Source organism: Puma concolor, chromosome D2 (assembly GCF_028749965.1).
Source record: "Puma concolor isolate L17-30 chromosome D2, mPumCon1.1.hap2, whole genome shotgun sequence".
In the NCBI taxonomy this organism is placed as follows: Eukaryota; Metazoa; Chordata; class Mammalia; order Carnivora; family Felidae; genus Puma; species Puma concolor.
This window is the reverse complement of record NC_141677.1, coordinates 25,645,897-25,660,861: the sequence shown is the minus strand read 5'-3', so window position 1 is coordinate 25,660,861 and position 14,965 is coordinate 25,645,897. Positions and strand designations below refer to the sequence as shown.

The 14,965-nt window shown below is 34.0% G+C and overlaps 1 protein-coding gene across 8 annotated transcripts in view; it reads left to right on the top strand.

Annotated features, from left to right (window-relative positions):
- JMJD1C (jumonji domain containing 1C) overlaps window positions 1-14,965 on the top strand; it is a 267,089-nt gene that overhangs the window by 233,802 nt on the left and 18,322 nt on the right. For 7 of the 8 annotated variants that reach the window (XM_086679809.1, XM_086679808.1, XM_086679810.1 and 4 more), the window contains 8 exons: window positions 4,401-4,602; window positions 6,695-6,909; window positions 7,815-7,967; window positions 9,945-10,034; window positions 10,801-10,928; window positions 11,118-11,331; window positions 11,856-12,070; window positions 12,758-13,036. In XM_086679809.1, the coding sequence (XP_086535935.1) occupies window positions 4,401-4,602; window positions 6,695-6,909; window positions 7,815-7,967; window positions 9,945-10,034; window positions 10,801-10,928; window positions 11,118-11,331; window positions 11,856-12,070; window positions 12,758-13,036 (1,496 nt within the window). Of the gene's footprint in view, window positions 1-4,400; window positions 4,603-6,694; window positions 6,910-7,814; window positions 7,968-9,944; window positions 10,035-10,800; window positions 10,929-11,117; window positions 11,332-11,630; window positions 11,736-11,855; window positions 12,071-12,757; window positions 13,037-14,965 lie in introns of those variants that run through there. The other variant, XM_086679815.1, reaches the window with a different exon arrangement.

Below are 14,965 nucleotides of genomic sequence, written 5' to 3'. Positions count from 1 at the left end.
CGATCTCGCGGTCCGTGGGTTCGAGCCCCGCGTCAGGCTCTGGGCTGATGGCTCAGAGCCTGGAGCCTGTTTCCGATTCTGTGTCTCCCTCTCTCTCTGCCCCTCCCCCGTTCATGCTCTGTCTCTCTCTGTCCCAAAAATAAATAAACGTTGAAAAAAAAAAAAAAGAATTTTGACCATTTCTAAGTACTGTCAAGTGGATTCCTAAAATTAGCTATTTACCTTTAACATGATGTAGTTGTGAAAAAAATCCTAGTCACATGTACTTCCTTTAAGTCACATTTTTAGAAGAATACCACTTCAATTAGTGTGGATATGCCCTGTATCCCTTCTCTCATCTGGTAACAAAATTGAAAGGTTTTTGAAATTACCTTCTATTTAACTAATATTGCCACTCATTCAAAAAGTTCTTTATTTTGGGTAAAAGTTAAATAAAAGGGGATTGTGGTTTTGTGTGCTCATTTCTACATTCAAGAAAAATTTCTGTAAGTAAAAGTTTCAAAACTGATTATATTTCATTTGTGGCCTTAGCAAGGCAAAATAAGTGTAATGTTCACTCTAAAGTGTTTCTGTAGGGTTTTAACTCTAGAAGTAGTTTTTCTCAGTTTGCTTATTTCTTTTTAGGTATGTTGCACAATGCAGAAAGCACTTAATAGTTTCACTATATCCATGTATTCATCCACATACAATATATGAAATATCTGACAGTGTGGACATTCAAGAAGTACTTTGGATGCTTGAAGGCTTGTATTTGGGCCTTTTCACTGAATGAGGTTTTTTCACATGCCTGTGTGGAAACCAGAGGCAAAGTGAAGGACAGAAAAACAGGAGGATGGAATCATAGAAAAGGACAGTCAGAAAGTGAAAGAACGAAGCTCTACTAGAGACAGAAAGGCTGACAGACTGAAATGCAAATATAGTCAGAAGAAAGAGAGGGAGATTGACATCGGAGGATACAATATACATGCCATTTATTTGAGTATTGGATTGTGTACTGTGTTGCCTTTTCTTTTCTCATGTGTTTTGCTTCCCCAGTGAATTCTTAAGGAGGCATAGTGTGGTCAATAATTGTTTCTTTTCTGTTTCACATGACATTTCCTTTGGTGTTGGGTATACAGATAGATACTTGAGTTAAATTTACAGAAAACAGAGATAGGAATCTTCCAACTTTTAACACTTAGAAAACTCTTGTGAAGTTAAGTTTATAAAATTAACTCTTAAGTACATATTCTAGTTCATGTTGACAGTGAATGTACAGGTTCCCAAGTAAGAGTTCAACGACAGACTGGAATCAGCATCCCACCCCCCTCCAAGTTGTGCTGCTTAGTCAAATCTCTTCTCCTTAGTAACTAACATTTAGCCTCAGAGAGGGTATTCTAAGCCCCATCTATTGTCAAGTCCAAAATAATATTGACTGTTCATTGCCATCTGTGAATTATGGGCAGAGTTGTTCTGCCTTTGTTCTGGCTGTCTAGAAAAGTTCTCTAAATTGGGAGTTCATAAATCTAACTTCCATATTTGAGTGGATCATCTACCTCGTGAATTAAATATGACCTTTATCGAGTGGTCATTGGGATTGTCATCAGTCATAGTCAAAAAGAGTGAGTTAAGTCAGTACTTAGAGTGTAATGTGATTACATACACTGTTACACATGTGTAAGTTATATACACATAACTCCTATAATAGTGTGTTTCTTAGTACCTTCTAAAGCCAGGTACAATAGATTTTATCTATTGCTTTGGAATGTCTTCGTATCTGCTGCCTTTCCATACTGCTAATTAAAAGTTGGTTGTTTTTCTGTGACTAATTTCTTATATAATTTTATGAACTGAAATTACCCATCAAATTTAAATATGTCCAAAGTCCTATGACACACAAAACTAGACTATATAATCAGAATTAATTGCTATATCTCAAAAAAAAATTTTTTTAAGTGATGGACTATCAAAGATTAAAGGTTAGCATGTATTTGTTTCCTATTTTCTTCCTCCATAGTTTTCTGTTGGCTAGAGCAGCTGATTGAGTATTTGCTGGTAAATTGAGAACTAAGGATGAAAATGTTCTTATGGCATGAAAGAATACTAGGTATTTTTTGTTGATTTAAATGTGTTATTCTCAAAGTTTAGATTTTAGATATTGGCAATAAATTAGATGTATAGATTTGAAAGATATTTTATTATGTGAATACTTTCATAATAAAATTCATAAAAGGAGTTCGCTACCATTGTGTGTTGCCTAGTTTAGAAACAAAAATCACAATATCACAAACTGTCTCTATGACCTGGGACTTTGTGTCTTTGTAATTCATCCATTCATTTAAATTAAATATAGTTTCGGATTGTCTATTTTGTGTCACAGAATTGAAATTTGCTTTGAAATGTCCAGTTCTATAAATACTGTTTAAATTGTTCATAGTGGTATGGTTATCCATACTCTCTGAACTGTTCCATTACCTGTAATGTAAAAGCATATTGGTTAATAGTTGTTTTCTAGTCAAAATAGAAATACATTGAATTTAGTTTATTCTAAGTGTAACAGAAAAAAAAAAGTAAATAAATGATTGAAATCACGTGTGCCAAGTAAAAATCTATGAGCAGTGTACCATTCTTGTTCATTCTGACTTCTAAAAGCTCTGAATTTTTTATACTGTCTATAGGGGAAATCTGCCTTATATGCAGTGGAGGAGATAGCAAACTCTTCATACAAGCCTTATGGAAACATTTTTATTCCATAAGTGGTGTGTGCATATAATATGTCTTTCTTTAGTGGATTAAGCCAAATGGCTTGTCCTAAGTTAGAGACAGAAGAGGGGAGAGCAGGTAGTTTAAAGAACCAGGCAACAGTCCTAGAAGTGCTTAATAACTGGAAGCACTTTAAATGAGCCATCCCGAAGCTTAAACTCTGTACTTCCGATGTTAAGATGTGCTTTCTTGCTGTCATTGTACTCCTTACACTGTCAACAGGTAAGTAATAGTGGGAGCTCAAGGCCAGAGATCTGCTACATATTTCTGCAAGAATTAGATCGTCTCCGGAGAATAGTTGTACTGCCTCTTTTCCACACATCAGAGTGATTAGAAAGCACAGGGTAGGAAATATCTTTGAACATGACAGAAAGAGCAAACTATGTAAATCTCATACCTGACATACATACAGATGTAAGTACACTTTTAAGAGTCTGATATTTGGGGGCACCTGGGTGGCTCAGTTAAGTGTCCGACTTCGGTTCAGGTTGTGATCTCACGGTTTGTGAGTTCGAGCCCTGTGTCACGCTCTGTGCTCAGAGCTCAGAGCCTGGAGCCCACTTTGGATTCTGTGTCTCCGTTTCTCTGCTCTTCCCCAGCTCATGCTCTGTCTCTCTCTCTCTCCTTCAAAAATAAACATTAAAAAAAAAATTTTTTTTTAAAAAGGAGTCTGATATTTGCTTGTCCCAACATAGGTTGTTTTTAAAAGAATATGCTTTAAAGTTTTTTTAATAGGCAAAGTTTAATTTATGTATAATATTTTGAATCCTGCTCTGTAGATGACAGATTATCTACTTGATACTTGAGCCAGTGTTATAACAATTAACTTGAAGTTAGTAAACATGATGGTGCAGTGATGTAGAGCATAGTAAATAATTTCTTCAAATGTTAATCATTTGAGGTTTTTTTTTTTTTTTCCTTTAGATTGATTTCTCTGATGCCTTTTCTACCATCAAAAAAAACCATCAAGTTAATACTGGCTTTTTTCTTTATTTTCTTCATCCCTTTTATTTTCTAAAAGATACTGCTTCCATCAGTATATTGAATCAAATGGAGGACATCAAAATGAGGGAGAGATACTAAGAGACAGCTTATTAGCCCCTCTTCTCTCAAATAATGGTATTATAAAATTACCTCTTTAATGGACCACACTTACCTTGGAGAATCATATTAAATATTTCAAAACAATATAAGTATGTTGGAATTAGTCTGTAGTTTCTGAAAGTACTAACTTTTGGTCTTCAGATTCTTCCTGAAATATCTTGATCTTGAAATAACTTTCTCCTGTGTATACCAAATCCCTGTGTAGAAGGGCTATATTTTTAGCTATAGATTCACATAGAAATGAATGATTCCTGTGTTTGCTATTGTACAAATATAAATATTTAATATATAAAGATTTCAATCAGCTGGAAGATTTACTCAGCTCTGCATTTCCAGTATACTGACATAAGAATTCATTTGATTAATAGAATAGTAAGTAAATAGAAATGCTGCTGTGGACTTTTAGTTATTAATGAGGACCTAGAAGTATAATGTCTGCTTCTTACAGTCTTAATATGTTGTGACAGTTGTATACTTGTCTTGAACTTTATCTCAAGGAGTGTACTTTTTTAAAAAGTTGTAATCTTGCTAATAATTTCCTACTGGTTTTACAGCTGGCATCCCTCGTTCGGTATTAAAAGATTGGCGTAAAGTCAAGAAGCTGAAGCAAACTGGGGAATCCTTTTTACAGGATGACTCCTGCTGTGAGATAGGGCCTAATTTGCAAAAGTGCCGAGAATGTAGACTTATTCGGAGTAAAAAAGGAGAAGAACCAACCCACTCCCCGGTGTTTTGTAGATTTTACTACTTTAGACGGTGAGTAGAAATATGTAATTGGGGAAAATATGTCTATTGGATATTGGAAATTATACTGCCATTCTGCGGGTCTCTTTTAGAGGTGGGAGTGAGTCTTTTGAGTTTGTTTCTGAAACATCAGAAAAGAGTATTAAACTTTTTTGTGATAAATTTAATAATATCTAACCATGTGACTAAATTCATATTCTCTTGTTACTTGTGTTCATATGGCCTTTCTCTTCTGAGATATTTATTTTTCCTTAATGAGAAAATAGTATTTTCTAGAAAATGATAGGAAGCAGCAATTTGTTTGGTTTAAGGAATTTTTAAATGGTTATATACTTAGACCATTTATATTAGTTAGCAATCACAAATCGTCTATAAATCTAGGTAAACAATCTAGGTATCAAACCAAAGTCATTGCATTACATGGACTACCCACATGTTTTGTTAAACATGTAGCTATAAAAATATGAGTTATAAAATTAGAAAAAGGGTTTGTCAGTACCATATCATACTACCATATCACGTTTCACAGGTAGAATCAGTCATTCCTGAGATTCAGCTCTTTCTCTTGCTTCCTATATGACTTTATTAACTATAGTAGGATTATATAGCTCATCCTATCTCATATGCATAATGCTAATTATAGTGGTACCTACTTCAAAGAGATTTCATGATTAAATGAGATAAAGTACAAAAGGTCCTTAGTCGTACCAAGCACATATGAATGTGTATGAATATAAGCTGCAAATATTTTCCTAATCATCAACTTCCTAAGAAGTTAGGAAACACTTTGCTCTGGCAAATACACCTCTGCTGGTGGCCCAGTGGAGACCCCAAGAACATGTATTGTTAGGAACAGAACCAAGTTCTATTTCTTACTTTTACTTCATGGTTTTTCCAGCCAACAATCCCCAAAGGATCAACAACTTTAAAGAATAGTTGTAGAAAGTAGGGCACATGGAATTGCAGTGAAAAAGAAAAAGAAAACAGAAGGAAAGTAGATTTGAAGGAAAGAAATTTTCAGGTAGAGATAATAACACAAAGCTGAAATAAGATAATAGATTATAACAAAGGGAGAAATCTGGTTCAAAAAAGGATGATGGATTATAATGAAGGGAAAATTTGGCTTAAAAAAAAAAAAGAAAGGTTTAGGTAATAAAAGAATGAGAAAAGGGCCTGGGAAAAGGAATGTTGTTGGTGTTGTCCATCTGAAAAATAGAGAATGAATTGTAATGAATTTCTGATATCCCCCAGTTGAGAGTAAATAGAGTAAGTACTATGATACTGAAGAATAACTACCAACCCGGAAGAAAATGGCAATTTTGCTTTCCATTTACCCTAAACTTTTCTGAATTGAGTAGTTAAGTAAATTGGATGGCAAGCTGAGAGGAACTAAGTATACTTAGTTGGGTTCCTAATAAACTTTTGAGAGTTTCATCCTTTTCTCTAAATCATAAATAAATAAAGTGTCATTTTAATTAATGAAAACTATGTATATATATACTTGGTATTTTTTAAATCCTCCCAGTGAAAGTCTTAAGGTGATTTAGGGCATTTTCAGTATTAGAGGTTGTTGATTTAGATTATGTATAAAATAAAAGTATTGCTCTAGGCAACATTTGGCCAACATTTTAACTCTTGTCCTCATCAAACACTCAGACACAATTTTCATTTGACTGAAATAAATAGTTAAGTATAACTGATAGGAAAAATCTTATTTCTTGAAATAACCTAAAATTGGTGCTGCTTATCATTGCCATTTGTGTAACACTATGGGAGTCATTTAAGTTTGTTAAATTTAATTAATAATGAAAAGTGTGTGTGTATATGAAGGACTACCCTATTTTCTTGTTTTTTTTTAAACAAATGTAATTTACATGTTTATAATACAAAAGTGTAAATTAATTATAAATTTACAACTTTATAAAACTGGACTGGTGTCTTGGGGTACCTGGGTGACTCAATCTGTGCTGACAGCTCAGAGCCTGCTTGGGATCCTCTCTCTGCCTCTCCTGTACTCGCACTCTCTTTCTCAAAATAAATAAGTAAACATTAAAAAAAAAAAAACTGGACTGGTGTCTAATCCTTTTATGTTTTAATATTTCAGATTGTCATTTAGTAAAAATGGAGTGGTTAGAATAGATGGTTTCTCTTCTCCTGACCAATATGACGATGAAGCTATGAGCTTATGGACACATGAAAATTATGAAGATGATGAACTAGACGTAGAAACTTCAAAATACATCTTGGATATAATAGGTGATAAGTTCTGTCAGTTAGTAACATCTGAAAAAACAGCTTTGTCCTGGGTGAAAAAGGATGGTAAGGAAGTTAAATACTTAGAATATACAACTGTACAAATTTGATTTTAAGAATTTCTCTTTGAAGTATATTTAATAGGAGCAGTCCCTTATTTTATCTAGTGTTACTGACATTTTAATTTGATAACACTTTTTTTTTATGTACAAAGGCACCTATGTGTACTTAAATCAACATCTTTTCCAACTGAATGTATTAACAATTCATGAAGTCACAATAGCACTATGCTGTTTCTGCCATTATGACATAAGTTAGCATGATAAGGATACTTCAGATGTGGAATGGGGAAACTTCAGCATTTGCCAGCATAAGACACAGTCCATACCATTTATTTTTAATCTGCTGTGGTTCATCACAGGTTTTAGAATCAGATAGATTTATATTTGAATCTCAACTTTATTCCCTGCTTTTAACTGTATGACTGTAAGATGGGAGTAACTACCTCATAGCTTTGTTTAGAAAGTAATTATATTTACATATGTAAAGCACCTAATATATGAGTTACTCTAAATCTTCCTTTCTCCTAAATCAGTGGTTTGTCCCCCAAGGGATGTTTGGTAATGACTGGAGACATTTGGTTGCATGACTGAAAGGTCGGGAGTGGATGGTAGAGCACTAACATCTAATGTGTGGAGGTCATAGATGCTGCTGAACTTCCTACATTGCACAGAATAGTCCCTCATAACAGAGAATTATTCAGTCAAAAATCTTAAAAGTGCTAAGGTTGAGAAACTCCATTAGATGTAAGTCTTCTGAAGAGAATTACTGATTCAAGAAATCTGTTGATCTTTAGTTATATCCTTCAGAGTTCTTGGTTTGCCATAAAATTTTTGTGTTTGTGTATTTCAGCGAAAATTGTGTGGAAAGGAGCATACTTGCCTTTAAATTTTTATTTCTCTGTGTTTCAGCCAAAATCGCCTGGAAAAGAGCAGTGAGAGGAGTCCGGGAAATGTGTGATGCATGTGAAGCAACATTGTTTAACATTCATTGGGTCTGCCAGAAATGTGGATTTGTGGTCTGCTTAGATTGCTATAAGGCAAAGGAAAGGAAGAGTTCTAGAGGTTGGTTTATAACTTTCTGTAAATTGAAATTTTTATAATGTTCATTTTCTTTAGGATCATTCATCTGGAAATGATATGTGTGTGAGGTTTCCCCCCCCCAATACATTAAAGAAGTTTGGTAAATTTATTAATGTCCAGATTTCCTAGAATAAAAACTGCATCTACATCTTTTTATCCTGATTAGTAGATCCACCCACTCCTTTCAGCAGGTAGTTTTTTAATGTAGCCCAATTTAGGATAGGCTTTGCTCCCTTCAGACTCCAGTGTGTAGGAGCCTGAAGCCTATTCTAAGACCTGTTAATTACACGGTCATGCACATAAGTCACAATTGAATATTTAACTCGTATGAACTGATTTTTCTGAGTAATTGGTCCATAAAGTTCAGATCAAAATGTTCAAGAATATGCTTCCACTGGTATCCATTTGTCCCGTAGTTCTTAGAGAATGAAGAAGTCTTTATTATATTTAACAGTAGTCTTTGAAGCTATTATTTTAGATGAAATGTCACTAAAACAGTGTTCTACATGTTGATACAGTTAAAGATAATATAAAAATTTAAAAAAGAAGTAACTAAATTCACGTTTTCTTGTGATAAAAGTGTTTTTAGAAAAAGCTTATCCAAGGCAGTTTTAGAAGTAGCTACCTCATATTGGTAACCTGAAATTTTTAGTTATTTGTTTGGGATAAAGTCTTCATGAAATGAGAGGATTTGAATTGTGAAAGTATTAGAAGTAAAGTCGTGTTTAGTGATAAAAAACTGTTTAATGTCTAAAAATGATATATGTCATTTTCATATCCAACAAACTCTTTCAGAATACTTACCTCGATAAACCATGATTTAGCTATCAGTATCTTTTCCACTGATAAGATTACTAGAGCCTTTTTCTTAGACACCCAACACATAAACAAAAAGACCCCTAGAGTGGGGACACATTTCCAAACATCACAGCTGGGTGTTTCTGTGACATGCAAAAGATACATAAATCTTTAAAAAATTTGAGGCTATAATAAGGAATGCAGTCTGGGCAGTTACCTATCTTCAAAACTATACAAATATATTTGGATATTTTTAGTTAAAAACTTAGCTCCACTGTTATAAAACTTCATCACATGCATTTTATATTCTTTTTTCCTGTTTCCATATTACTTTTGTTTTCCCTTTGCCCAAGTAAAGAAATTAATTCATCGTATTTTTCCATACTGTTTGCATGTATATGAGCATGTATCATTTTTGGAATAAGATAGGGTATGTATAATAAACCTTAGTAGTTGCATTGCTATTGATATTCACAGTCCTGTTAATTTTAAAAGTATAGTCATTGTATCTTTTTTTTACCTCTATGCCTTCAGTTGTATATTGTTATCTATATATTTCTATTTCACTGTCAAATATTGTGATAAACTCCTATTGGCTAGGTTATAGCTTTATATAACAGTAATTATCATAATATTCAATACCTTGATCTCAAGGAAATCTTTTTCTATAAATTTGATGACATACAGTTACTTATGATGTGGCTCTATGAGCTTCAATATATATCATAAAGCTCATTAAAGTCAGCATAAAAAATCTAGAACTATTGTTTGATGAAGTTTCAGACTAAATAAAATTCAAATCCAGTCTAAAACTGGTTTTCTTTAAAAACTTTCCAACTTTCCCCTCCAGAACCTACACAATAACTTGTAAATGCTTTCTAACAGCTTATATTTTAGACAAGGAAGATAGAGGTAACTAATACGTTAATGACAATAAAGAATGGTAATTTCAGAAAAGGATAAATAACATTATATCAGTTTTGTATCTTGTTTTTATAAAATTCTCGGAATGGTGGAACTTAGTCTTTTAAAAACCAACCAAACCAATTTGAGGCCTGCTATTGGTATTTTATATAATTGTTAAGCTCTTCATATATGTTATCAATTTTATAATTATAAAACCATGATGGATATAAAAGTATGTATGTTATAATCATACAGATAAAGAACTGTATGCTTGGATGAAGTGTGTGAAGGGACAGCCTCATGATCACAAACATTTAATGCCAACTCAAATTATACCCGGTTCTGGTAAGTATAAATGTACATTATTTACTTAGTAGTGTGACAGCTCTTTCTTGGTCTAGATTATTTAGGAGTGCGTAGAAATATAATAGAATGGAGAGGTAAGTTTATCTAATCTTGAATTGTTTTTGTTCAGTTCTTAGAATCTGGTGTGTAATAAACCTAATGAGGCCAGCCCAGACCCAGTGATGAAGAAAGTCAGAGGAACCATTGTGGAGGGGGAAACTAGAGTGTGGCAGAAAAGCTTACTAGATTTATGATGAAAGGTTATTTTCCTTTTTTTTTTTTTTTTTTTTGATCATACTGAGTTTTCTTTTCTTTTTTTTTTTTTTTTTTGATCATACTGAGTTTTCTTTTCTTTTTTTTTTTTTATTTTATTTTTGGGACAGAGAGAGACAGAGCATGAACGGGGGAGGGGCAGAGAGAGAGGGAGACACAGAATCAGAAGCAGGCTCCAGGCTCTGAGCCATCAGCCCAGAGCCTGACGCGGGGCTTGAACTCACGGACCGCGAGATCGCGACCTGGCTGAAGTCGGACGCTTAACCGACTGCGCCACCCAGGCGCCCCTATACTGAGTTTAAGAATAGAGGTGAGAGAAAAGAATAGAGAACATGAATTTGGTTGAATAATCAAACCTGAAAGAATTGGAAGAATTGAAGGAAAAAATGGGAAGCAAAGTGAAAGGACATAAGAAAACCTGCACAAGAAAAGACTGGAAAAAATTTTATTGTCTTAACTATCTTTTTATTAACCACTCTTATATATTTTGTAGTTTTGACAGATCTTCTAGATGCGATGCACACTCTTAGAGAAAAATATGGTATTAAATCCCATTGTCATTGTACTAACAAACAGAATATACAGGTTGGAAATTTTCCTGCAGTGAATGGTGTATCTCAAGTAAGTAAAACTTTCTAATTATTCAAATGAAATGCATAGTTAAATTAATCATCTTTGCTATTTGAAATCAGTTTAGGACTTGTGTTTTGTAAATTATGTTTTTTATGTTACTGTATAAATATTACTACTTTTAACTCTGAATAATTGAAGAGGTAGTATTTTTAAAGTTTAATTGTTCTACCCTTATAGGTTTTACAGAATGTTCTTAATCACAGTAATAAAATTTCTCTGTGCATGCCTGAGTCTCAGCAGCAGAATAACCCTCAGAAGTCTGAGAGTAATGGCAACAGCAGCCCAGGGAGTGACGTAAGCACAGACAGCAAGTTAACTCCTCCAGAATCCCAGTCACCACTGCACTGGTTAGCAGATCTTGCAGAGCAAAAGTCCAGAGAGGAAAAAAAAGGTAAATGAAGTTATCTAAGTATATAATAGATGACTATAATATAACCAACAATGTACTATGATACATTATAATATTCACTTAGAACAGTTTACATTTGTGTTTTGCTTGCATTATGTATGGCTTGGATACAGTAAAACATTTGTTTTCTATTGTTAGGAACTCACCTCCCTGTGATTGTATCAAAAGTAGTTAGAATCATTTGTGGATGAGCGTATCATTAAAGCCACCAGGGCAGTAGATTTGTAACTTAAACTATACTTTCTACCTGTTTTAGCTATAGCATTTTTCATTTGTGACAGGTGCAAACTCAGCTACATGTCTAAGATATTGAGGAAGGCCTTTTCATATTCAAACTGTTTGACTCCATTTTGAAGGATCTAACCCATCCTCTGGTGTGTGTTCAGGTGAATAAATCACTAGTGCTACACTTTTTATCTCTCACTATCAAATGTAGGGTCCCAGTTTTGTCTGTACTTTAGCAGCATGATTAGTTTTATTTGAATTTTGTAAATGTTGTATTTCAGAAAACAAAGAATTTGCCCTTGAAAATCAAATTAAAGAAGAGAGAGAACACGACAATCCTGATTCTCCAAATAGCAGAACATCACCTCCTGTGTCCCAGAATAATGAACAAGGCTCAACCTTACGAGATTTACTGACCACAACAGCTGGCAAGCTCCGTGTGGGTTCTACAGATGCTGGCATTGCCTTTGCCCCAGTGTATTCGATGGGAACCCCAGTGAGTGAGATGCCAGATTTTTGGTTTTCATATGGACCTTAAATTTAGATGATTTGGGGATTTGGCTGTGAACTACACAATAAATAGATGCAAATGAAATAAAATACACCAATTACCAGACATATTCCCAATTGCATTATAAATCTCATAGCTTAAAAGCTGGAGATTTTAGGTTTTTTCCCATGTGAAAAAGGTTGAGGGAGGGGCATTTCATGCCAGAAGAGCCCTAAGATAACTCCTTCAGAATTTGAAAACCATGTATCTATCTAGTAGGGGAAATAAACCACATGGAAGTTAATGTTTTGTTGCTTAAAATATTCAGTAATCCATTTTTGTTTTAATTATGCACCAGAAGAAAATAAAAACCAGTAATTGCATAGGTAGGCACAAATTTTTAGTGATCTTTAAAAGTATATGGGAAATTCCACCTATCTATCTTGTCTGCCCTAGTCCTAAAATAGTGTGAAAGGCCACAGTTGCAGTTTTTGCAGACCTGGCAGATTCTCACATGGAAGACCACCAGACTTCTGGTTCATACCTGTTAGGAACAGCGTAGGGACTACAGATCCATATTTGCTGACATGATTAGATATTCTTGAAGGCAGATAAAATGTTAATGTTAGTTGTTAGTGAAAGTTTAAAAATGTATATATGTTTCCTCTCAAAATACAACTTTTCCCCTAATAGAGTGGTAAAAGTGGAAGAACTATGCCAAACATTCTTGATGACATAATTGCTTCAGTTGTTGAAAACAAAATTCCACCAAATAAAGCCTCTAAGATAAATGTAAAACCAGAGCTGAAAGAAGAGCCTAAAGAGTGCAGAAATTCGTCCACGGAGGAAAACAGTATGTTGTACAATGACGTGCCACATTCTTGGATCTGCGAGAAGCATATTCTGTGGCTTCAGGATTATAAAAATATTAATAATTGGAAGCTTTTCAGAGAGTGTTGGAAACATGGACAAGTGAGTATTTTAAGCTGATTAGTGAAACTGAAACTGGTTGGATAAGAAGAAAGGGGAAAGATAGTACTTACTGGATTTGGAAGTCAGATCTCGAAAAAAAAAGGTTACCAGAATTACTGCTTCTGAATTTATATTCTTTGGTCAAATTTATATGAATTAACAGGGAAGCACAGGTTGTTTGATGTTTCATTTTTTTAGCTATCAGTCAACAGATTTTTAATAAAGCCATATATTTACCAAATTTGGCAGTGCCTTTTTTTACATTTGTACTTTGGTCCAGTTAACAGATACGTATCTATTATTAAAGTGTTAATACTAGAAGCACTTTCCTTGGACTAATGAAAAGTGTAGATGTTTTTGCCTTTAATGTTTATCCGTAGAGCATTTATTGATGTGTTAGTTCATCAGATCTTGAATGACAAACGCCATTATTTAATTCTGTTCAAATAAAAATGATTTTCCCTTTGACCAAAGTTTTGATAGAATGTTTGGCATTCATGTCAGATGGCAGTTTATTACATTAATGCGAACAAAAATTGTGAACAAAATTGAGAATTTGCATGACTTACTATTGTCATGTTGTTTTTTCTTGCTTTCTGGAAAACATTCTTTGCTATTTTATTTTACTTTCTTCATTGAGCAGGTAGTTATTGAGCACCTAATAAAACCTGGTCTTTTTGCTGGCCATTAAAGATATATAAAATGAGTAAGTTATATAAAAATAAGTAGATGAGCAAACTATTTTAGTGCAAAGGTTCTTAATCTTTTTAAGTCACTAAACCTTTTCACATTGTGAAGAAAGCTTGTTTCCTTTCTCCCCAGAAAAAATCATACCCATTCATTGCACATACACAAAATTTAGTTCCCCCTCCTTTCTTTCTTTTTTTTCTTTTTTTTCTTTTTTTTCTGGTTGGCTCTCCTTGAAGCCCTGATGCCATTGGTGGGTCATAATTTAGACCTTTTGATTTTCTGTGTGCTTGAACAGTCAACAGAAATATTTTAATAAATACATTAAATATGCTAAGGACCATTTTAAGGTACTCTAAAAAAACCAAAAGAGGGAATGACTAGGCTAGAGTACTAATTCCAAAGGGGTAGTCTGAATTGTTGTCTCAGGGGTTAAGTGAAAATTTTCTGGATGTGAACAAGATACTGGAAATAATCAAAAGCATCAGGTGCTTGGGAAACTGTTAAGTAGTTTTGTTTGCCTGGAACACAGATAAGAGTTCTGTGGGATAATGGTGAGGAAATGGTAATTAGAGTTATGATTATGAAGGGCCTTAATCACACTAAGGAGTTTGAATTTTATTCTGTAGCTGTTGGTTTTATTTGAGGAATCAAAGTAATCAGATTGACATTTTAAAATTAACTGACAGCAAAGCAGATTGGAAGTTGAATTAGGGGAAAATAAGACTAGAGACAAGGAGTCAAATTAGGTAGGTTTCCATTATTTCAGGAAGGTGATGATGATGGTACGTACCCTAGGAATCTGCTTCAGAAGATTCTAATACACTAGTTAATTTGCCTCTGTCATTTTTTTTTTTTTTTTTAACAATATGGTTACCATTAGAGTGGCATTGGGCTGGTTAGGAGTATTCCTGGATAGCCATAATAGGGCTGGGAATTAATACGTAAATTGCCAATAATAGTTAATTATCTAATAGCTGATAAGATTTTTTTTTAAGTTCACTTATTTGAGAGAGACAGAGAGTGTTTTGTGCACGTACATGTGAGGAGAGGAGGGGCAGAGGGAGGGGGAGAGAATATCTAGCAGGCTCCATGCTGTCAATGTGTGGAGCCCGGTGTGGGGCTCGATCTCATGAACCGTGAGATCATGACCTGAGCCGAAACCAAGAGTCAGTTATTCAACCTACTGACCTATCTAGGCGCCCCTAACTGAACCTATTTTTAAATGTTGGATGTATATCA